This window comes from Ammospiza caudacuta, chromosome 1 (assembly GCF_027887145.1).
Source record: "Ammospiza caudacuta isolate bAmmCau1 chromosome 1, bAmmCau1.pri, whole genome shotgun sequence".
NCBI classification, from domain to species: Eukaryota; Metazoa; Chordata; class Aves; order Passeriformes; family Passerellidae; genus Ammospiza; species Ammospiza caudacuta.
In genome coordinates this window covers 24,135,642-24,160,328 of record NC_080593.1, presented here as the reverse complement: position 1 = coordinate 24,160,328, position 24,687 = coordinate 24,135,642, and the positions used below count along the sequence as shown (strand labels likewise).

Sequence of the window (24,687 nt, the reverse complement as noted above, 5' to 3'; positions counted from 1 at the left end):
AAATGTTTAATTCAGGTGGGAGAAGAGGTGACAAATCCATGCAGAATCCTCCTTTTTGCTGTACACAAATAAAATATGCCACTATAGAAAGGCACTCCCGTCATGCAGAGCCCGGGGTCACCTTACACTGTAAATAACATTTCACACGTGGAAACGGGAGGACAGCCACTGTGTGCCTCTTGAGCCATGAACTGGGTGCCAGCAGGACAGTGTGGAAAAGGGCAGGAATGAGCCCAGAAGGATGCGAGCAAAGCTCAGGAGAGCTGGCACAGCCCCCATGGCCAGAGCAGGCCTCCCTCGCATGGGTAACCTGCTCTCAAGGCCAAAAAGGGCATTTCACAACAGGAACACAACATAGGCGTGTAAAACCTGCTCGTTCACCTTTGGGGTAGTCGTAGGAGGTTGGTGGAATTGGAAGAAATGCGGTATTAAATGTGAGCTTCATTTCAGCTGCAGTTTCTGAGTGTTTTACAGATCTGTCAAGAGAGAGGAGAAAGAGTGCAGTTGCTTTGAAGTCTTACAGTGTAGTTTTGCACACTGTTTATTATGGTGCTTTTGCATCCTGCTTTTGTTTAACCTGAGCTGCTAAATGAAAAGATAGAGTCTCAGAAAATGTGATAGAAATAGCACCTTAAATACTTCTCATTAATAAAAATGTTGAAAAGGGGATAAATGAAATCAAGAGCTGAATCTAATTGCAGAAAATATTAGAAAAGTTCTTCAGTTTGACATCAAAATACATGAGCAGTTCTGAAACAGATTGATGAAATCATTTTTGTCTGAGTTAATGTGATTTTTGACTCATTCTAAGTATGTCACGGAAGCACTCTTGGAGACCATGTAAATGTTGTAATTTTTGTGAAATCAAAGTGTACGTTTATTTATTTTCCTCATTTGGGAAATGCAAACATGCGGTTACACATTTCTGTAAAATATTTTTTGATACCACATCATGCAGAAGAAAGGAAAAAGAATTAATTTTCTTACTTAAAAATAGTCCATAAAAATAGAAAGCTGTTTAAGAATTTAAACCAGCACTCAGTTCTGTGGTGAGAGCTGTGCAAACAAGATGTAAAATCCAGATAATAGCTTTAATTCCTTTCATCTCTCCAATCAAATACAGTTTAGGTTGTCTAATAGTTGTCTCACTTAGCTGGTTTTATATCAATTTATTTTCTTTCCTTAAAACTCATAGGGCCAAGCTGTGAAAATATCCTGTGGTCATCAGCCAATATTTTTGAGCTGGATGGAAACCAGGCATCGAGGTCGCCAGAGTGAAAATAATGCAGAGATTAACAGACATTTGGCAGAGAAACTTGGCATCACAGATGGAGAGCAGGTTTGAAATGCTACCTTTGTTTTCTATTTAAATAAAGAGTATATTGGAAGATAAGTGAAAAGGTAATGCTGCATGAGTTAGCTAAGACCTTGTTTTGTGTATTTAGACAGTTTCTTCATTTACCTCTGCTCATGAGAAAAGTTAACTATCACAAAATGTCTCGAACATGAAAAGATTGGCTCATTAAACCATTAACATTTGCCTAAACAGTGTTAGGATAGGCTTATGGGTATGTCTTTGCAGGGCTGTAACAACTATCTTCAGTGACATTAATTTTAAGAAAATACACTTTTAAGCAATTGAAAAATTTGGAATGGGAATATTTGGTTTGGACTCCTGTAATTGTAAAGTAGCTATTGACTTGCTGCATATTCTTCTTTAACTTATTAGGGTTTAAATTTTCATCCCTTTTTTACCCCTTCACCATATATCCCTTTCTCTTTGAATAACTGTATTCACCTCTTATGCATATCTATCTATCTATCTATCTATCTATCTATCTATCTATCTATCTATCTATCTATCCCATCTATCTATCTATCTATCTATCTATCTATCTATCTATCTATCTATCTATCTATGTATCTATCTATCTATCTATCCCATCTATCTCCCTATCTCTGTCTCTCTACTCTTTGTACATTCATCTCTTACTCCTGAACACTCTGTTAAACTTCTCATAAATGACTCTTTCATTGACAGAAGTTAGAGATGCCCAAGAGGCAGAGTTTTCTGACATGGGACTACTAAAATCGCTAAATCAAAAGATTTTTTTCTATTACTAGGTAGACACTTAAGCAAACAAGAATAAAAAAATACTGCCTTACACAGTATCATTGTGCAGTGTATTCATATTTGCCTATTCTCTTGTGTACAAAATTTTGTTCAACATCATAGAAGACATCAAAGAGCATGCCTCAGAGCATGTATTATCTTACTTTGTTTACTTTTTAAACATATTTTCTCTAGAAATTATGTGTCTGTCTGCATAAATTTCCAATTTAGTAGTTGAGAAGCCAGGCATCTACCCTTTTTATTTCTAGCAACTAATAGCCTTCAACAGGAAAACAATTGACAAAGGAAACCTAAGAAAACCTCACCCAGGTATTGCTGGGAATAATCATCTGTACAATCGAATAAATACATGATTAATAAGTTTCACCATAGTTTTGGATTCAGGAGTTACATGTTTGCTGTATGATCTTATTTTTGCTGTGCTGGGGGAAAGATATTCCTCTCAATTATTGCTTCAAGCTAAGGACATAGAGGATTTCAAAACAGATGGTTACTTTTACAAAAGGTGACCTGACGTAATTTTCTCAAAGGAGAGGTTACTAGTTTTATCTCAGGAAAAAAATTAGTGACATTTCTTTGAAAATTAATTGCAAGATGTTGTTTGCAAATTGCTTTTGTGGAGTTTTTTTTTGTCATATGAAACCTTTGTCAAAAACTGACTTTTGAAGTCTATATTTAAAGCATTCTGAAAGACCTAAGCCACAAGAGCTTTTACCATTCCTCCTGATTCACATGATATTAAAACTATTCTATGGAGATGGGGCTGCTTCCTATGAAACCATTCATCCATTCATTTAGGAGCTGGGCTTGCTTTTCCATTGTACTTTTTCCCTTATTTACAGCTGGTTCTAAATTTATGTGCAAGTGAATTAATTTTTCAATTTCATAAAATCCTGGGGACTTAAAAATAAAGATTTAAAAATGGAAAGATGGTGATGTGATCAAGGTGTATTAAAAATGGATTGTTTGTTATCACCTGATAAACTCCAGATGTTTTTAATATTCATTGCTTATTGATGTCTCTGAGCCTATTGGGATCCATTTCCCATCCATTGAGCATTCATCTGCTTATGAATTACCTGGTGTCATTAGGATGGTGTTCCAAGTAGTGAAAACATACAGTGAAGGAGATGTCAATTTTCTAGTTGAAATAAAGATGGAGCTTTTATATAAAAAAAAAGGAGTTAAATATTTTGGTGTTACTTTTGCCAGGTTTTTCTTGAACCCTGTTCCCATGTGTCCTCCTGTCAGCAAGTAGAAGTGGAACCACTCACAGCAGATGATTGGGAAATTCTGGTAATAAAACCCCTTCCATTGTTCATGTTCTTGTCTTACAGATGACAGAGATTCTGACTCAAGCAGTTTTTTGCACAGTGCCCCATTCCCTTCACCTCTAAGGAAATACTAAATGTGGTAGAGTTTAGTTGTATTTTATATTTCAAATATGTGTATTGAAAAGAGACGTACGGGTTTTTTCTTCAAACAAATGTTAAAAAGATATGCAGTATTTAATTTATAATGGTGTCGCTTTTCCCCAGGAGCTGCACGCTTCCTCCCTTGAAAGCCACCTTCTGGACCAGATTCGAGTGGTGTTTCCAGGAGCCATCTTTCCTGTCTGGGTTGAGCAGCACACCCATGTTTACATCAGAATCGGTAAGCAGCGCTCAAGGCTCCCGGGGCGCCTCCAGGAAGCTGCTTTGCAGGGGTAGATGCATTCATTGGCATCTTTTGCTCATACTTAGGTACACTTGTGCCACCAGCCCCATATGGGAGATTAGAGCCATGCACGGAGCTTCTGGTATGTCCCAAAACACACGGACCTGAGGAGAATATCACCAGCACACCTGCCACAGAAAGTGACATCTTGCTCAAAAATTTTGTGAAAAATAACATGGAACAAGAAGAAACATTAAAGGATCCTTTTGCCAAACAGCCTTACTTAAAGCCTGGAGCCCTTGAACAGAGTCAGACTGATGCAAACATGACGTTTGGCTCAAATGTTCTCCCAAATATATGGAATTTCATAGGGAACATTTTCTCTAATACATCTGAGCAGAAACAGAAGACTTCATGTGATAACGATAAAATGAGCGTCTTCAAAGACAAGCTGCTGAACATGATTCACATGGATTCCATTTTTAGAGTGTGTCAGTCCCAGCCTCCCAGCGTACAGAATGTATCCACCACTCATGAATTTCTGAAATGCAATGCTGTTCACATTTTTCCATGGAATTTAGAATACGTTGATTTGGATCCAAATCCTGTAGTATCTTATGGGAAAATTAACGAGCTGCTTTCCCCAAGACAGCGTCATCAAGAAGCAAAACAAAATCTGCCACTTGAAAAGCAAAATCATTTGACTAGTACACAAGACAAAAACCCTTCTAATTCTATTAGCGGCGAAGCATCCAGTGAGGGATCTGTTGTTCAAATCGTTTGGAATGGATTTGAAGACCTAAAGAGTGTCATAGAGTATGGCCATGATGGGGGAGCCCTGCATGTTGGAAGAGTTTGGGTCAGTTTGAGCACACCATATTATTTTATATTTGGGTAGTATTTTCTATTGGGGAGTTGTGAACTGGCTACTTAACCTGTGGTGTTGGGCTGTAGGCTTTGTGTTAATCTCTTGAGTTTTCTAGAACCAAATACTGTTTGCTAGAGCTGTGCTTTGTACTCATTCTGGACTACATAACTTACCATCATGCTCCAAGATGTACAGTGTGCTCTGGGTTTTTGCACACTTAGTATTTTTACACCGAATGAGGAAAAGGCTTCAGCGTTTCTGAAGGGATATATGCTTTCTTCACAACCTGCAGGTAGCCATTGTACTAATGAGAAAGTGAGAGTACCTATTTACATACATTCAGTCCTTTATTATGAGACTCTTCATCAGTTAACTCTTTGAAATGTGCATTGACCTAGGGGTCATCAAAGTGTAAAGTAATGGGATGGTGTATCCTAGTGCTGCATAATATTTATGAGTCCTTTTATACAGTCTTTAAAATACATATTGAAGATGAATATCCAATAACCAGCTTGTATATTTAAACTGTTCTAGTTTTCATATGTCATTTTGCCAGGTGGCACAAGTCCGGGTATGGAGACACTGATGTTTCAGCTTGTTCTGATAGAACTACTGCCTGTTCTTTCTTTCCTGGAAGCACAAGTGGGATCAACAAAAACAAACCAAATGTGCTCCAAATCACCATTTGACTATTTTGACATAATATAATTCTCACCATTCACTCATTGCTGTATTAAGAATGAGAACAAGAGCCTGCAGTGGTCTTTGCTGTGAAATCTTTTGACAGACATAACAATTTTCCAAATGCCAGCTATCATAAAGTCTCTCACAGTTAAGAAATATTTATTACATGTTTTCAAATTGGTATAAGTTTTAAAATAACAGATCGAAAAGGTGTTTCTTTAAAAGGACCAACTGACTAGTATGATTTAGGGAGGCTGCATTTTCTGTCTCTCTGCTGCAGGGGTTCTTAGTTTTGGTCTCGTAATGGTCTGTGTATATTTACCTACCCGCGTGAAATAATTTTAATCAGCAAATGAAATTAAATTGTTGTTTTTCTCCTATACTAAGAGCATTCTTGCAATGTTCTAAGAATTTCTTCTACTCCTTTTCTGAGCTTTTAAGTTTATTAAGTTAGTAGAAGGTCAGCTGTTCTGAGCACTTTCGCAAATAGGACAAAAGGTAACTAGAAGTGTGCATGTAAGAGTAAGATTTGGATATCACTATCAATGTTATAAATTCCTTCTTAATTCTCTTGAGGTTCGATTAGTGAAGAAGTTGATGTAGTATTATATATGCAATGTTATAACTAGCTTACTTTCTAATGCTTTTTTTTTGCTTCTATTTTAAATATTTCAGATTGCCGATGGTCTGAGGAAAAAACTACATATCGAAATACATTCAACAGTCCGAATTAAGTCAGTTGAATCTATTCCTAAAATTCCTGTATCTCTTACGCTGCAACCCAAACAGAACTTAGTGAGTTGATATTACTGGTCACATACTTGTGCATATATTGGGAAACTGATAATGTTGCTCTGGTCAAACTGGGGGGGGGGGGAGTGGGAAGGAGGGCATTGTGTTTATTTGTTCTAATTTGTTAGATAATGTTCTCTATAGAAATAATTCCAAAGGATTTTTCAGGGGGTATAATTTCTTGTTTTTTCTTTTGACTATGTAAATTTAAGTTAATAGATTGCTATGGTCTACTTAAACAGAGCTTACCTGGTATTTGTATTTTGATTAATGTACTGTAAACAGGGTTTTTTTTATAGGGAAAGGGTATATGAGAAAGAGAGGGGTGTAGTGAGCACCTGAGATAAGTCTCAGGCCAATATCAGTGCATGTCTTCAGACCGGGGGTCTGAGCAGTGCCCTTGGATCTGGGAAGGCAGATAAGTAAAACAAAAATAGAAGGTTTTTGTTGCCCTCATATCAGTGTTCTGAAGGAAAAGTCTTTAGAGGTGGTCTAATACTCTGCTGTGGCCATAGCAGGAGCTGCACAGATGTTTTCCCTAGAGCAGTTGATAGAAATGGTGTTTGCTGGCAAAATGGTGTTTTCTAAATGAATAAAACTCTTACTTCTTCCATCTCTCTGCTGCCATAAGAGAAACAAATGCCTCATGCATTGGAAGAAAACATTTTTACTTACGAACACCTGGTTTTGTTTTATTTACCTTCTTCCATTTTCCTATTTAGCATAAAGATATACATGAAGATGATGTTAAATGTGCATTCAGTTCTTGGCTGCAGGATTCCACTACTGATGATCACCCATGGATAATGACAAGCACAGACTGTATACATCTGTCTGCTAAAGAAGGCAAGGATAATTCTGTCCAGTCTACTGTGGAATTTACTTAGCCAGTATGCCAGTTAATTTCTATGTACACCTTTTAACATAACTGATACCTCTTCATACTGAAAGTGTAAGCTTGAGTTACCCCTTAATAATGATTAATCTTTTTTAGTCTTTCATTTTTGATTCTATTATAGCAATATTCTAATCTGTCTTATCTTGTGAGGAACAAAAACTTAATGTATTTGGAGTTTTAATAGTTGTTCATTGTGTTTTTACAGGAATAGAGGAATTTGTCCTTAGTGCAGCGCATCCCATGCACATTGAAGAAAATAAATCTGAGAATATTTTTATACTGAGTCCCAGTTTGCTGCAAAAGACAAATATACAAGTAAATATCACATAGTATCAGGTATCAAGTAATTTAAATTGTTCTACTTGTTTAAAATGTATTGCATTTTGTATATATTTCAGTTTCCCTTTTAAAGTAAATAATGTCGGTCTATTCATAAAGTTATATCTGCATCCTCTATGTCATTTTGTAGCTTGAGGGCCTGCTGAAATTCCAGGCATGCTATGCTTGTCACTGAGTGTCATAAGAGTTTGTACATCAAACTCTCAGAAAAATCAGTTAGAAGAGAGGAGAGTCAGTGCTGTCCATGTTAGAACATCCTTACACTTACTTGTATATGTACCATCCTTATACATAGTTGTTCTCTCCCTTGGTAATTCACCTACCACAGTCAGCCTGCCTTTTCTCTGGTATAGTTTGTGTGCCTTCTGCTTCTTCCATATTTCATTTCTCAGGAGAATAAATATTTCTATTTAATATGAGAATTACTGCTTCCATTAGTAATTCCAGTTGATCCACTGCCCATTATTTCAGGGTTATGATTATAGGAGTAGGATAATGTTTTCTTAATTTTTAAACATACAGTGAATTTTAGTGGAGAATTGAAAGTGTTTTTTGGCAGGTTAGAATAGAACTTGCCTGCCAAATTTAGAATTGCTGTTAAAAAATAATAAAATGAACCTTCTTTTACTAGTACTAAACTATAAAAAGGCTTCTAGAAATTGTTCAAGTGACTGGAACTAAGATGAAAAGAGCAAAATGCATTTCTTAATAGCTATGTCAACATCTCCTACTAGCCTGTTCTTACCTGTGAACCTCTGCAACCCCTCTTTGCCTGCCCAGCTTTCCATGCTAGCTCCCTCATGAACAAGATGGAAAAATTCATGCCAGGTGCTTTGTCAAGTTACTTTTCATCCAGTCAGATTCCTGATCAGGTTCACTATTCTGCCTCATCAGCTCTCCTGCCAGCAGGACAGGGAGGAGCTGCAGGTAGGGAAAGAGATAGTGGGCTGCACAGTCTGTTATAAACAGCACTTGGCCCAAAATCTAATCTTACATTATTAAATTACTGTCAACACTAGATTGTGTTTTGAAAGTAGTTGTATCTCTTCCATTTCAACAATGCACCTTTCTTTCAGGCACAGCAAAGCATACATGCAGTGTTATCTTTGCACAAGTCCAGAAATGGCTGGTCACTCCATAGCCTTCTTCTGTAGTTATATTTCATCTAAAGTCATAACTCTCCTTTTTTTTAGGTTCTTTTACATTCTCTAAGTACAAAAGCTGACGATGACAAGCAGCCACCTGTGCCTGATAGAGACAAGAACCTTCCATACCACAAACTAAGTGATTTAGGGTGAGACATTTTTGTAGGAAAAAACATGGGAGGGAATGGGAATGAGAATTAGAAAAAAATAGCATTGGTTGAAAAGCAGATTTCTTGGAAACTATGCCAGATCTAAGCAAAGCTGTGCATCTTTTGGCTTGTGTCAGTTTTTGTTGTTCTAAGTAGTATGAACAGACTTCTACGTAGCAGCAAGGGACAGTGGGGTAGTTTTAGCTGGGGTGTTCAAATATACAAAAATTTTAAGTTGCAGTCTGCCAATGCATGCCCTCCAGTAACTTCCACCTGTTTACTTGTTCAGCTACATTTAATAGTAAGGGTCTCAGAGAACTGTAGTTCCTAAAAGTTTTGTTGCAATCATCATCTGAGGGGGGAAATGCGGAGTGCTGTGGTCATAAGTACAAGGGAAAACAGCGGTACAGTGTAGCAAATGTGAAGGGATGGGGCAGAGGAGACATGAGAGGCTTGGAGTGTTGTGATAGCGTGCTGTCAGTGCTGGGAAAGGCAAGTGAGAGTAGTCTGTCAGCATTCTAACTCCCCCATGGTGCAAGCTTTTCTGCCTACAGAGTGTGCAGTGATGCTACCGTAGGCCATTTACTGTTTCCTTTCCCCTGCAGAGGAGTGGAAAAATTAGGCACATCTTTATTTGAACACATAAGCCACAGTCTTCTGGGGCGTCCTTTATCCCAAAAGCTGGCTGCTAATGCTGTGGGACTGCGAAGTGGAGGGGTGCTTCTCACAGGAGGAAAGGTACTCACTTCTGCTTTCACCTGCAAACCCTTGCACGTTGTTTTCCAGGGTTGCAAAAGTTTTCTTTGATACTTTGCACTGAAGATGCTTTGTTCTGAGGAATAAAGAGCAAGCTGAAAAAAAGAGCAGTGAACTGAACAGAGATAATTCAGTAAAGTGTTATCTCACACACACACTGTGCAATCTTCAAACGTATGTGTGTGTGTATATATATACACACATAGGTTTTGAAGATTGGTACCAATGCAGTTTTAATAGGGGATTAATCTACTTTGTGTTTATAGTATGATAAGCACCTCTTGTCTTTGAATTATTTGAAGAAAAATAAGCATATATTTTCTCTTGTATTCTAACATAAAATGGCAGTGGGGTTGGTACTGGTATTTTGCTGTTGCCTCTTACAGTGATCCATTTAATACCATATGCCACTGAGCCTAGCAGATGTCTTAACACTGAGCTCAGTGGAATCAGAACACTGTACTGGATGTATCCACTCTGAATTTCTTTGTTTCACTCTAGGGCTTTGGTCCCTACCAAGTGATGCAGAGACAGAATACATACTACTTTTACTGAGGAATAATAAGTGTGTGTACAGCTTCCCCAGCTTGTTGACTGGTGCATACTGTGACGAGAACACAGAAACACATTGCCTCTGTCAATTTACTTTAGCTCACATTTATTTTTGTAGGGAAGTGGAAAGTCAACATTAGCAAAGGCCATCTGCAAGGAAGCTTTCACTAGACTGGATGCTCATGTAGAAGTAATTGATTGTAAAGCTTTAAGAGGTATGACAATAGTTTATTTTAATCTCAAATTTTTGCTGTACACTAGAGACACAGTCATGAAGTTACTATATTTGGTCTGAATCATTTTTTTAGCATTTTTGCTGTTTTCACAAGGATGTTTGATGCCCCACAATTACTATCTTCAACAGTCTGATGAAAATACAGCTACTGTAAGTTTATTTCACATTACCATCAGTTTCTGTCCCACATACCACCGGCAATTCAAACCATGCTTGCCATGCTCATTTCTAATTATTACAAAATAGGAAGAAGTTGCAAAAATTGAACTGTGTTTTATCGGCTGTGCTAGCTGGAGCAAATGTTTTGTTAACAAACCATTAGTGTTAAAGGATACCCGTACTCAGTGAGAGGATAACACAGGCACCAAAGACGGATCAAATGACCAACTGAAACCTGATTTATGGTGGCATATTTACTAACCTAGTGTGTTTGGCATTAGGCATCTAATACTCATGATTAGAGATGATGAGATGGCTCCTTAGGCTTTGTGAGTTCAAAATAATTATTTTACGCAAAGATGGAAGAGCACAAAGGAGGCATTTTTCTGCTCTTGCATTTCACTGGCTTTTCTAAATAGTCTTGCTGTTACAAGGGCAGAAAATACTCAACTGTTTTCTTACAGAGCCCTTATATTTCCTCACTTACTCTTTTTGCTTAAATCACTACTTAAGCTGGAGCTCCTTGCACCAGAGAAAAGGGGAAAGATTGATGATGAGCTAGGTCCTTTGCTCTGGAAAATTCTTCCAGTTGCAGGATTCTTTAGTAGCTATTTTAGAATGCTGCTGATACTTCTCTGGCTTTGACTGTCTGGAAATTAGATTTGTAGGCTTCTATAGTGGTTAGTAAAAGATGATTAATTTCATTTTAGCTTGTGTGGAGCCTTCTAGTACTTTTTTGATTGAAGGTTTGGACTCTTTTCTTTAGTGATTGTTGATTCTGGTTTAATCTTGGTATCTGGATTTATAGATGTGGAGTCAGAATAGACAAAATAAAACATTGTGAGCAAGATGTAGTCACTGATTTTTTTCCTGATATTTTGTGTCATTCTAATAGTATTTTGTTTTAGGAAAAAGATTAGTAAACATAAGGAAACATGTGGAAGAAGCTTTTTTAGAGGCAGCATGGAGACAACCATCCATTCTTCTGATGGATGATCTTGATCATATTGTCGGAGTACCTTCTACACCCGAGCATGAGAACAGCCCTGAAACTGTTCAGAGCAATAGACTTGCTTATGGTATGTTCTACCTTTGTCTAGATAGAAATATAATGCAAGTTAGAATTTCTTACCACTTGAGTTGTACTGTCCTACCTGAACAATTCTGTCTGTATCATTATTGCCTCTGGACCATGTGATATTCAGGCAGAGACTCACAAATTATGGAATGCAGGCATTTGTTGATCCCTAGCTGAATCAAAATAATGCACTCTGGATCTTGGGGTAGTCCTTGCCAATGGGCATCCACCACTGCTGCTGGTAATGCCTGTTGTCAGTACCGCTGCCAGTGCTTGAGGCTTCTCTGTTCCTTTTTTTATTACTTATACAGCCAGATAGTTGCAGTTGAGTACAAACTGCAGCTAAACCTTTAACTGATCATTTCTGATAAATCAATTTTTTGTTTTCCATAATTGTTATTTATAATTACAGTGATATATCAATTTGATACTTACTGATGTTGAGAACCAGCTCATTTTAGATGAGTACCTTCTTTATCATCCTATTTAGTATACATTGTAGAACTTCTGTCCTGTTTTACAATGTAACAAATCACAAATGTTAAAAACAAGATGATCAGTTGTAGTTTGACATCCTGTATATGGTTCCCTTTTATTCCTGAAAGTCTAGGCAATGCTGAGTTGCAAATTAAATCTAAATAACCAAGATTAATAAACCCATAGCCTTCCATTTCTTAGCTCAGTTTGAGGGAGTTAGAATAATTTTTACTGAAATACTTCTGAAATTCAGAAAATCTTACTATAATTTCTTCCTAAAAAATGTGCTAAGTTACATGCAGAATTGTTTGGTTTTCTTATTACTTTTGCTTAAAGGTGTAATGCATACAACAGAGCTTTAGAGTTTTAAAGATTTTTTTCTTGATCATCTACCTTGCATCCTTAATTTTTTTTTTACTTTTATGTAATACCTTTCTCTTGGAGTGCTTATTTTCTAGGCTTAAGATCTGGGTTTTTTTCCTATAACTTTTTTTTTTTGTTTGCATGGAGGGAGTAATAGCACACAAAAGTAGATACCATCAGTGACATTACAAAATCAGCTTTTTAAAAGCACTTCTGATGGCATTTTCTTAATGGAATGTGCTGTCCTAGAGAGAATCACTTTTTCTTTTTTATTTTTTTGTTTAAAAAACAACTGTAAACATGGGAATAAAAATAATATGTTACAAAGCTGTTGTATTTTGTTGTACTAATGCTGCTCTCCAGGTTAGGGTTATTTTTGTTCTTTTGCAATTCATGGAGCAATTTCTTCTGTGTTTAGTTTTGAAAGATCTGATGAAAGAAGTTATTTCCATGGGGAGTTTGATTGCATTAATTGCCACGAGTCAATCTGAACATTCCCTTCATCCTTCCCTGGTTTCAGCACAAGGAACTCATGTATTTCAGTGCTTCAAATGTATCCAATCTCCAGATCAGGTAAATTCAAATAAAAATGCTTAAAATGATGTTTGCCTTCCCAGAAGCCTCAAGTATGATGCTGGAACAGCTGCAAAAATAGTAGGTTACGTCTGAAGATGAGAAAAAAAATCTGGAAATCTTAGAAGTTCTTTCGTGATACTTAAGTACCTCAGAATCTGTCATTATAAAGTTAAAAAAAGAGTAATCCAGTAAAAGCTCAGAGTTGGCCCCACTCTTCAGTGGTAAGAGAAGGGTGTATTCAGAGGATGTTTCAGTTCAACATGAGGCAAGTCAGGTTGTCTAACACAGGTGAGATATGCACGTCTCCTTGTTACCTCCAAGGGGATGCTGAAGGAGCAGCTTTGTAAAACATGTAAGTCATCAAGTTAGAGATATGAAGTTAAATGTGTGGTTTTTCACAGCTCAGTGAAATAAGGATGTCCCTAGCACATGCATTTTAAAATTGTTATTAAAACTAAATGTTAATTTGATGGGACAGATTTAGGTTTGTTTCCATATTAATACTATTCCTCTCATTTTGAACATAGTCTAGTTTAAAAAAAACTGGATAAAGAGAAGAATGAAAAGTATTAACTTTCATGCAGGAGAAAGCAGATACTTTGAAACCCTCATCCCCTAATGACTCATTTGTATTTAGCCTGAGTTGTTCCTGTCTGTGTGTCTTCAGTCACAGGCCAGCTGTTAAAAGCCACTGAGGAGGGGATGCTGTGTTAGATGCAGTTTAACTTCCTTCCACTTCCTGCAAGTCTGCTTTTATTGTTTTCAATGCTAATACTGAAATAAGGATGAGTCAAGATCTCAAAAGATACCAAAAAGATACCATGTTATTTGAAGTTTTTTTATCTAGCACAATATATTGTATCTCAAACATATTCTTTGCTCATGCTGTCAAAAATAAAAATATTCTTTTTCCCGTGAAACAGAAAAAAAGGATGTAAAACAGTAGAATCTGAGGAGGGAGGGATGTTTCATTATTAATGTTGAATTTAAAGTAGCTCTGGTGAGGTGAATATTTATAGTTATAAAATGGGTGAATTTATTGAAGTGCACCTGAAGCACTAGCATTTGTTTATATTTCTTAGGTTTGGTTATTTAAAGGGTCGGTGTTGTGCAAATATTTAAGGAAATTTTAGAAAGTCATACCTGTTTACTCTTTAAATTCCTGACCTCCATATAAAAACTCAATAAAAAACTCAATAAAAAAACTCCATATAGTAAACTCAATACACATTTCCTGCACAATTCTGTTTTTCAGAAGCAAAGATATGAAGTGCTGTATTCCATAATAAAGAAGAAACTGAATTCTGATCCAAAGGACTTCTCTGATCTTGACCTCCAGTGTATTGCAAAGGAAACAGAAGGTTTTGTTGCTAGAGATTTTACTATGCTGGTGGATCGTGCCATTCATACCTGTGCTTCTAACCAGAATGCATCAGATAATGGTGGTATGTTGGCAACAAATCTCTTACTTCATAGTCTTACTTCTGTTTTCCAGAATGCAGAAAGAAGCCCCCAGGTTTTATATTTTATGTTTAATGTTTCTTTAATTGTTGCATATTGTAAGGAGTTTGTTACTGGCAGCCTGTTTGTTTGGGGTTTTTTCAGGATTTTTTTTTTTCTTTGTTTTTTTAAAGCAGCATTGAACCTGTCAACTGTGGATTTTCAGACAGCTCTAAAAGATTTTACTCCATTAGCTCTGAGAAATGTCAACCTTCATAAACCTAAAGATCTTGGCTGGGACAGGATTGGTGGCTTAAAAGATGTGAAGCAAATGCTCAGGGATACCATCCTGTTACCTGTAAAGGTACTAAGTTCCTTTAAATTAGTTACTTGAATTTTGCACGTAATGTTAGTAGGGAAGAATTATTTTTTAAGGTTTGGAAAGTGTTGGATAGAAAGATGACGGGCATGATTTTGTAGCTTTCCAATCTTCAACTGTCTTCAGCTACTGGAAAACACTTTCTCCTTCCCCTTCTCTCTTCCAGATAGAAAAGACAATGGCAGAGCTTTACTACAGAGCAAGTGTTGCTCTACAGTATTGGAGTATTGCCATACTTGCTTGCAGGGCTTGTGATTGGGCTCTGTAAAGACAACATTTCCAGCTGGTTTCTACAGTGCTTTTGCTAGAGGAGTATTTTCTTTCAGATGAATGCCAATCCATCAGTCTCATTTTACTTTGGCCTTTCTGCCTTGCTTAAAACTTGAATGTTGAGATGAGCCGCTGAGCATTGACTCTTCAGAGAAATGACTGAATGGTGTATTTGATCATATCATTCAGTAATTAAAATAGAAATTTAGAGCTGCTAGTATGGAGAATGTAAAGCTCTAGTCCATCCCTATTCTGACCTGTTTTGCTTGGTAGAAAATCCCACTTGTTTGTATTTTAGGTACCTGTTACACCTAGGAATCCAGTTCAGCCCCAGGTAAACTAAAAGCAGTCCAAATGAGCTCTTGGGATAATACTGGGGATATAATAAATCAGATGCATTCTGTTTAGACAAAAATCATCACTGGCCAATGATGTTACATTACATTACAGAATACTTGCTTATTTTAAAATATATCACATTGAAACTCTTTTCCAGTATCCAGAATTATTTGCAAACCTGCCCATACGGCAGAGATCAGGAGTTTTGCTGTACGGAGCACCTGGAACAGGAAAAACACTGTTGGCAGGAGTAGTTGCAAGAGAGAGTGGAATGAATTTCATCAGCATCAAGGTAGCAACAGTTTAAGCTTAATTGATTCATTTTATTAACTGAGTTAAATAACTTTACATAATACCTGAAACTGTGTGCTTGTGAGGGCAAAATACCACAGTTAGCAAGTAACATATAAGTGAGTCTCTGGATATCTGATTCCTGGAACTTCACGGTTTTATTACTGAGATTTTTTTTTTTTGTATACTTATTCATTAGGCAGAATTATAAAATTTAATTAGGTGTTCTTAGTTTCTCGTTTTTTTTGTAAAAAAATCCCAGATTTTTATTCTACTGGACAATGAAATTGAGCAATATATTTTAAACATTTTTAAATACAGTATAAACCTTTGCCTTGAGATAATGTAACACATGTTCTGTTACGGTACAACAATGGAAATTACTTTTAAATAAGTTGAAATGCTTGACAAATTCTTCTGGATTATCTAGACCCCTTGGCTCTTCTGTTCAGAGATGACACTGTCTTGGTTGCAAGAAAATTCAGTCTAGTACACAAAGTATATGCTGATGTTGGATTACAAATTAAAACTAAGAAACATGTCATGAGTATTGTTTTCTGATTATATCTTTTTAGGGACCAGAACTGCTCAGCAAATACATTGGAGCAAGTGAACAAGCAGTTCGAGATATATTTAACAGGTTTGTTTTGTAAAGATTTGTGAGCTATACATTTCACTTGTTGAAGCAGAAAGAAATAATTTTGTTGTCTGAGGAGGCATCAGGTCATAAAAGCATCTGAAATAATCAGTTGTGCTGAACCAGATGGGTGTGTCTTGGCAGGTTCAACCTGGCCATCATTGTTAAAGAACTGCCCATTTTCTGCACAGTGAGGAATGTGCTTTTGAAGGTGAACTCCCAGTTCTCTCCAGCTACAGTGCATTGGTTCACATCATAGAGTTATCTTGGAAAACACATCCTGAAATTCTTTCAGATGTTTCCAGAAGACAGTACAGTTGACTGTACTCCATGTAGTAATGCACACTCAATACCTAGGGTCATATTAAACTTGGTATTGAAGTCCTCCATGCCAGTAGTTCTTTTTTACAGATGTGCTCTTACTGGCCCTCAGTGCTCCCTGATTCCAACATATCCTACATAGCCTCTGCTTCTCAACTTATCATGTAGCAGTCTTTTTGTTAGCTGTCTGTAAGCCAAGAACTCATCTGCAGTGATTGAATTTTAGAGCTTTCATGTATATTAATATGACAGTTGAGCACTTAGAAATGATAAAGTGAGTGCTAAGTATGTCATAAAAATGAGCAGTGATTCTATTGCAGCCCAGTTTTCAGAACTTCCTAAATTTTACAAAAAGCAGATTTTCTATTCTATCATTAAATACAACTGTTCTCTGAAGCAAAAAGCAATTACCTTCAATATTTCTAAGCAATTCTACCAGTGAATGAAACTTTAACAGAAAAATAACTATTGCTCATTTTTTTTCCTTTTAGAGCTCAGGCAGCTAAGCCTTGTATTGTTTTCTTTGATGAGTTCGATTCTATTGCTCCTCGCCGAGGCCATGACAACACAGGAGTCACTGACAGAGTGGTTAACCAGCTGTTGACTCAGTTAGATGGTGTGGAAGGCCTGCAAGGTACCAATTCACCTGTGTGCTCCTTTTCATGCAGAAATTAAGCAGATATTAATGGCATTTTTCTGCACTTTTCTAAGGAGTTTATGTGCTAGCTGCTACCAGTCGCCCGGATTTGATTGACCCTGCTTTGTTAAGGCCAGGTCGACTGGATAAATGCCTGTACTGTCCACCTCCTGATCAGGTGAGGAAACAATTCCACATGAGAGGCAAGGAAAAAACCAGACTAATGGGTTTTATTCTCCTTTTCTTTATATGTAGTAGCATTTCAAACTTGGAAAAAGCTGATTTCCCAGCTCCAGTTATACAACAGAATAAATTCACTGATTTTAGTGTCAGTGTGTTCACATAAAACTAGGGAAAGAAAGGCTGTTTACCACAGTCTTCTGGATCAAATCATATCCTGTGGATCTAGCTGATTTAAAAAAAAAATTGAAAAATAGAGAAATAATTTGCAGAAAGAAACTGGATACAGTGTAGTGTGTATAATGTTCTCCACCTTACTTTGAAGTATGAATCCAGTGGATTTGCCATTTGCTTAAACCATAGCCAGTCCTCAGAGGTTGTACAATGTGTATCCCTGATTCCACATTTTATGAGAAAACATTAATGCTACTTATTTCCAGATTAGTTCATACATTTGATAAATACCACCACATCATTTCATTCCAAAACACATATGATCATCCTGTGCCTTCTTTTTTGTTTCTTTTTTTCTTTTTTTCTTTTTTTTCCCTTTTTTCTCCCTTTTTTCTGTTTTAAAGTTCTGGTTTAGAGTAAGATCATTCAGATAAACAGAAGCATTTCACTTTCATCATACTTTTCTTTACAAAAGGACATATGAGGAGCACAGCTCACCTTCATATTTTTATATATTTCAGATATAAAATCCTAGATATTGACTCAAAACATTAGAGAAACATATTCTCTGTGTACTGCATTCTAGTATCTTTCTAGTATTAAGGCAGTATCTTCTTGAAAAAAGATCCTTCCTCCCTCAGAGAGGAAGTGGCTGTGACAGGGCCAAAGCACCATCTAGCAGTCAGGACAAGGAAAATAACAGGTTGCTTTACTGACATTTTTTTCCTTTTTTTTCAGAATTCACGCTATGAAATCTTAAAAGCTCTCAGTCATTCCTTGTCTTTGGCAAATGATGTGGACTTTCAGGATGTGGCAGCAAAAACAGAACAGTTCACCGGGGCCGACCTAAAAGCTTTATTGTACAATGCCCAATTAGAGGCAATCCATACCAATTTAAATTTAGGTTTAACACAGGTAAATAAAACTAATATAAAAGAAATCTCTCCGGTTTATTTTTATATTGATATGTTTGAAAGAGTTAATTGTATCAATGGGAATTTTTAGCTAAATTATATTTTCTTATATTTTTATACAGAGGATTAACATTTTAAAATGTTTGCAGAAAAATACAAGAATAATGTAATGAATTGGTTTAAATACTTCTTAAACACAAGGTTGTTCTCATTTAATGATAGGTATTTATTGTTAAATAGATATATGTAAGCCCAAATGTGTTCATCACTGTTGTGAGGAGGGATTGACAGGAGGGATCCCGCACTGAATTTCTTAGGAGCAGATAGCAAATTCAGTTTTGAGATGGCACATTTTAGATGATGGAGGAAATGGGAAATTTGTGGATTTTGGGGAGTTGTTCCAGCAGATTGGGTTTGACTGAGGTCAGAAGAGAAGTGGCAAGAGGATGGCAATACTGAAATGGCCAACTCTGCCTCATCTTGCAGGTACCAGCTAGTACTTGAACTTCCAAAGTACAGGGTTCCACCCTTGGTTTGTATCTCTCATGTGACTCACTGGCAGATCCTCCCTCTCTTAGCCTCTGTTCAGCCACCTGTGTTCTGTGTTCATGTTTTTAATGCCTGTCCTCTGGTTCTAGCTGGAAAGGAGCAGGCATGGCCTCCACTACTGTGTGGCCAAAGGGAAGGGTTGGGTCAGGGGTGCACAGTGAAGGAGACCCTCTTGAATTCTTTTTACCCTAGCTGTTACCAAGCAATTGGGCTCTGAGGATGTGACTCTTTAGTATTGAGAGCATCTTCCCTAACACTCCCTTCACTTGTAGCATCAGTAAGTAGTTGATACCTCATGATTATCCATCACAGGAAGAGATTGTTGTCTCAAGCAGTGGTGTCCAGAGAGGTGTGCACACACCCCAGAGAAAGCACAAGGCAGTCCAGTGATGTGCAGGAGGAAGATATTAGAACTTCAGTGATACATGTATAATTTAAAAATAACATCCATTTGCTTGGTAGAGTGCACTCAGAAATTTTTGACTGATAGAGACCATCAGAGAGGTTTGCAGGCATCAGTTTAAAGCAGCAGTTCTGATTTCCACATCAGCATTTAAAGTCGGCTGTAGACTAAAAACGAGTACAGCAGTTAGGCGCTATAAAAGTAGATTCACTTCAGCCTCCTAGAGCATTTTACACAAGATACTCATTTGCTTGGCAGGTAAAGTAGAGACAGAAGTGGTGCAGTTCTACAACACAGCACATGAATGAAGTTTCCCAATGCTTGCTCTTACTGAGAATGTGAGGCAGTGGAAACAATAAAACCTTAAAATTACCTCCTGAAACTTTTTTTCTAGCATGAAGACAGAAAATTCTTAAATGTATTAGATTTTCTCAGCAAAATATTTAGAAATATACTCCTAGAGAAAGATAGATTACTACTAGAGTCAAATGTAAATTGATGCTCTCATTTGCACTCATTTGTATATCAAATCTTTTCATGTATTTCTGATTATAGTTTGTTATGAGTTAACTCTTGTAATGTTCTGGTTTTTGTTACAGGATTTTGGATCTAGTTCTGATAGTGACTTCAGTCTCTCTTCCATGGTTTTTCTAAACCACAGCAGTGGCTCAGAGGATTCAGCAACAGATGGAGAAGTAGGGCTAGAGCACTCTCTTGTTTCTTTAGATATGTCTGACTTGCTTCCTGAAGATCCGAGGTCCAACATGTATCGTCTTTATTTTGGAAGCTCTTACGAATCAGAGCTGGGGAATGGAACTCCTTCAGAATTGGTAAATTACTCACTTAATGTTTTGAATTTTCTAAGTATTATTAGTTGAGAAGCAGAAAAAACATACCGTTTGCCTGGTTCTGTCTATAAATACAATTGTGTTGCTTTGACCTTCAGACTGTCTTCAGATTATACTTAGTAGTCCACAGTGAGGAAGGTGATGGAAGGACATGATCTGAGAAAATACAATATGGACTTCTCTGCAACCTTGCAGGAGTTTAAAGTCAAAATCACAAAATACTGCTTAATACCCTATAATTAAGCAAATTGCATTCATGTTAGATTTTACTCTCTGGTCAAATGGCTTGTTCCCTTCCGAAGTTCTTCCAAACAATAAAATAAATTCGCGACTTTTTGGTGGTTGGTTTGTTTGTTTTTTCTTTAACTTAGTTTCATTACTAAAGAGTGACGACCTAGCTTTCAAGAGTTAAGTTAGTCTCAAGAATCAATGAACCTTCTTCGGTTCCCAATAAAATGTACATTAATAGAATAGTCAGACCATGGAATTGTGAAAAAGAACAGAACTAAACCTTAACATCTATCATTGTCTTTAACCAGAATTCCTGGTGTTGCATCATGTTGCACATAAAGCAGCAGTTCTCTGGACAGTTTGCAGGTAGGGATGTGCAGGTTGGCTGCCCAGCACCTGCACAGTGATCAGCTTATCTCTTGGCTGGCAGGTCAGCAAAACAGGGTGTGCTGCCTCTGAGCTCCTTACAGTGAGCACACAATTTCAGAGTTTGTGTGTGATCTGTAGGAAACTCTTTTTCAAAATTAATTTCAATCTGTTGTAGAACTGTTACTACAAGTAGTAATCAAAGTTCTTAGTCTCTTGTTTTCAAAACTGTCTTGCATTGATTCTTAAAGCCAAAAATAACTTTGACATTAGAGAACTACTGACTGCGAAGGTGCTTTGGTGTATTTTATCTTGCGTTATGGGTGATAGTGTTTGATTAATGTAACTTTAAAGACTTAGTTTCCTCTGACTGTGAAAATTCTTCAGCAAGGATTCCCCACAAGGACTTTGACCTCTTGAAGTTGTTGAATTAGAAAGGGATTTAGTTATCAAATGCACAGGGAATTTGGAGGTGATGAATATTTAAATTCCAAAACTACTCGTCCAGATTTCAGAACCACTGATTTTCCTAAGTAATTAAAGCAATGGACTTTGCAGACTTTTATTCTTTTTCAGATGGGCCATTACAAAAACAGTTACATATTTTCCAGATGTGAAACACTTCATTTTCAAATATAGCCTTTGCCCAAACCCTTTGTCATATTAACTTAAATCTTTCTGTTAAAAAAATTTCATATGTAATATATTTTAAAGAGAAAGTACTCTTTTTGCTAGTGGAGGCAAGCTTATATTGAATTGTAGGCTAATTCCTAATAATGGAGTTGCTCCTTTGGGTCCATAATGAGTTAATGTATTTCCTCTTGTGATCAATTTAGAGCTCTTTGTGTTTTTCTGGTCCGAACTCCATGACTTACGACTTCACCAGCATCACGCAGAGAGATGTTGCATCCTCACAGCCTGCAATGCTTAGAACAGCTTCTCAAGAAGGCTCCCTGGAGAACCAGGAGCAGCAAGCAGAGCACCTGAGGACAGAAATCAATGCTAGCAAGGCCAATTACAGAAGCAAGAATGGAGTATGGCACTTTTAAAAATCATTATTTAGTCTTAATGCTTTTCTGTTGTTTTTCCACACTTCTTGGTATTTCAGTAAATGATTTCTGCAATAATATTAAATACTGTGTAATGAAAGTAGCAAAGATAAGTGATACTTAATTTGAGGAAAATAAGCCAGATGTTAGCATTCATGTAATTCAACAGTTATTTCTGTTATTTATTAATATGGAGGGGGGAAAGTTGTAACTGTTTTTTAATGCATTTGTCTGTACATGTAATGGGAGGTTCCATAGCTAATGATATCGATGGCACTGTGTTTCTGTAGAAATTTTTCATTGTCTGCTCATGGCTCTTTTCAAGGAGGACAGCACCCTTAATCAGTCAGTGCTTCCCAAGACCACTGTGACTATCGCCCAGTCTCACCTGATGACCGCTCTGCAGGGAATGAGACCATCCATTAGTCAGGATGACTGGAAGCATTTTACTGAACTGTAAGTATTTTTTTTTCTTAATTTTGAATTCAGTGGAGATGTGGTCTTACCCCATTCCTTGTACATCAGAAACACAATAGTTTTAAATAAATGTGGGGACTGGCAGCAGATAGCTGATAGCTTTTGACAGCAGTTTTTTAAGAAGTATTAAGTTCCATAGTGAGAAAGGGCAACTATTTTACCAGTGAATTGTATTATTCATGTAAGACCTAGAAATAACAGACCAGGACCCCCTGATGTTATCTTAAGAGCTATAACAGTGCAAAGAGGATCTTTAGGTTCTAGGTCTTTCCTGCTTCCACTTAGTAGTAGCTCCTTGTATTTTCATATGGCTGGAGTTTGGCCCTCTGTAGTGGTCTTTGTAACTGCTCTGTTTGGGAAACTCAATAATCTGTAGAAGTATAAACATATTGAATGGGAGAATGTGTCTCCTTGGACTTGGAGACAAAAAGTTGGGAAAAAAACCAAGGGAAGCAGGGCAGAGAGTTCTCTGAGTTAGGTTTGTGGGTGATAACTCTCCAGGTCCCCAGGTCTGAGGAGACAGGTACTTTTCATTTCCTTAAACATCTGGAGTTCTGTGGTGCATTAATATGCATCTGAAGAGGCAGACACAAAACCCACATTTCATAAGAACTTGCTAATGTCTTTTTTTTGTTGTTTATTTCCAGGTATGATAATTTTCAGAATCCCAAGAAGAGGAAAGTACAGATTGGTGCAACATTCAGACCAGGACAAAAAATGACTCTAGCTTAGTGATTTGTATTTGCTTATAATTGCTAAACTGTAACTGGAAATGACAGATGTGATTAAATCAGATTATTTATATTCATATAGATTTATTAATGCAGCAGTTGGAGATAAGTTTCTTTTAAACTAATATGCTGTAAAATTATGTCACATTTTATTTTGAAGAAAATTGTCCTCCTTTAGATTGATATTAAATTTTTTGAGAACATTGGTTATGTTCTGTCCACTTCTTTATCATATAAACTTTTAAACTTAGTTTTTTATCAATTTACTTGACACAGTCTAACAATGATTTCCTGTCCCTGCTTACTCCCTCACAACAAATAGAATCTGGTCAAATAGACTGTAATATTAATGGAGGATATTTTTTAAAATAGTCTATAAAGCCATTCTCTAAGGACCTTTGGAGAGGTGGTACTTCATAGATAAAGGTGGTACTTCATGTGTATATTAGCAGGCAACTAGACTAATATTTCCAGAATATACTTTTACAACTATAGCAGGAAAAACTAGAGCAAGGTACTTGCATCTTGTTTTCTGCCACTGTTTGTTAATCAGAAGAATACCAAATTGCATTTCACAGCACCTGCACCTTCTTACCCCTACCTTTTTTTTCCCAGAGACCACTAAAAATATTTTGGATGCTTGGAAGCTTTCTAATGTTATGTCTGAAATTTTTCACAACTCTTGACTTCTGTGGAGATTGTTAGAGAGTTGTGTTCTTTAACTAAGACACATGGATAGCCAGGTCTTAACACAAGGAGGAAAGAAAACTAGAGATGTTTCCCATTAGTCTGTTTGACTCATTCACAGCATTTTGCTTCCCCTTTAAAATAGTCTTCATCTCTAAGCCAAGGAAGTACTATATTATCATCAGGTCGAATACTTGCATTTGAAACTTCAGCCCAGCTAAGTTATTGATTAGTTCCTGCATTTTTTTAGGTACCAATAGGAGTTTTCACTTACTCTTTCACCTACTGGCTTTGATTTTTAAGTCAAGGGTTCTTTCCTACATCCAGAACCTCTATAAGAAGGTGGTCTTCCAGCTCTGTCTGTGTCAAAATTGTTTAAAGAACACTGTGGTTTATTACATCTTCTCCACTTGGTAAAGAAATCTTCAGATATTACAAAAACATCCAGATTAGCCAAAATTAGTAGCAGTATCTGTTCTTCAATTTAGGTCTAGATAATGGTTGTACAAAATTTCATTAGAAATGGAAATTATTTAATGTTCCTGGTACTGATGATCTTATAATGCACTGATACTTAACTCAGAAAGGACCAGTCATAGGCTAATTGTGATGGTAGCAAAGAGAGTTCCATAGATTATTGTATTGTCCTCACGTTGGGAGTCATTTAATTGGAATACTGTGTTTCAGTGCCAAGAATTAGATTGCAGAGTTAAAAAGGAAGGTTTGCTGTATGCCAAGGTCTTGTCAGTCCTCAACCAAAATTATGTCCTACACTGTCATGGAAAATGTTCTTCAAACCCAGGAAGTCAAAGTTCCAAATCTCTCTTTTTCCTCCTTCCTCCATGCAAGGAATTTCACCAGTGAATGAGCTCAGTGTTAATTCAGACATTCCCCTGCATACAT

The 24,687-nt window shown here is 36.8% G+C and overlaps 1 protein-coding gene across 2 annotated transcripts; it reads left to right on the top strand.

Moving 5' to 3' along the window:
* Window positions 1-1,199: 1,199 nt before the first annotated feature.
* On the top strand, window positions 1,200-23,287 carry PEX1 (peroxisomal biogenesis factor 1). Of its 2 annotated transcripts, XM_058808453.1 has the most exons (24): window positions 1,200-1,339; window positions 3,347-3,430; window positions 3,673-3,787; window positions 3,877-4,649; window positions 6,018-6,137; window positions 6,857-6,980; window positions 7,238-7,347; window positions 8,565-8,665; window positions 9,271-9,403; window positions 10,092-10,188; window positions 10,282-10,358; window positions 11,263-11,446; window positions 12,704-12,858; window positions 14,117-14,306; window positions 14,499-14,665; window positions 15,447-15,581; window positions 16,156-16,220; window positions 17,030-17,172; window positions 17,250-17,353; window positions 18,268-18,444; window positions 19,995-20,225; window positions 21,677-21,874; window positions 22,215-22,345; window positions 23,014-23,287. In XM_058808453.1, the coding sequence occupies exons 1-24, from the start codon at window positions 1,247-1,249 to the stop codon at window positions 23,096-23,098; spliced, it is 3,792 nt and encodes a 1,263-aa protein (XP_058664436.1). In that variant the 5' UTR covers window positions 1,200-1,246; the 3' UTR covers window positions 23,099-23,287. The 2 variants fall into 2 exon arrangements, with proteins under 2 accessions (XP_058664436.1, XP_058664446.1); XM_058808463.1 differs by lacking the exon at window positions 10,282-10,358 and having other exon boundaries at window positions 11,276-11,446.
* Window positions 23,288-24,687: the final 1,400 nt, after the last annotated feature.

What these genes read in the sequence shown, in the direction of transcription:
- PEX1 (XM_058808453.1), top strand. Translation starts at nt 1,247, where the DNA reads ATGGAAACCAGGCATCGAGGTCGCCAGAGTGAAAATAATGCAGAGATT. An exon ending in ACTGTCCACCTCCTGATCAG is followed by an intron (nt 17,354 to 18,267) that starts GTGAGGAAACAA and finishes CTTTTTTTTCAG; the next exon opens with AATTCACGCTATGAAATCTT. An exon ending in TGGAAGCATTTTACTGAACT is followed by an intron (nt 22,346 to 23,013) that starts GTAAGTATTTTT and finishes GTTTATTTCCAG; the next exon opens with GTATGATAATTTTCAGAATC.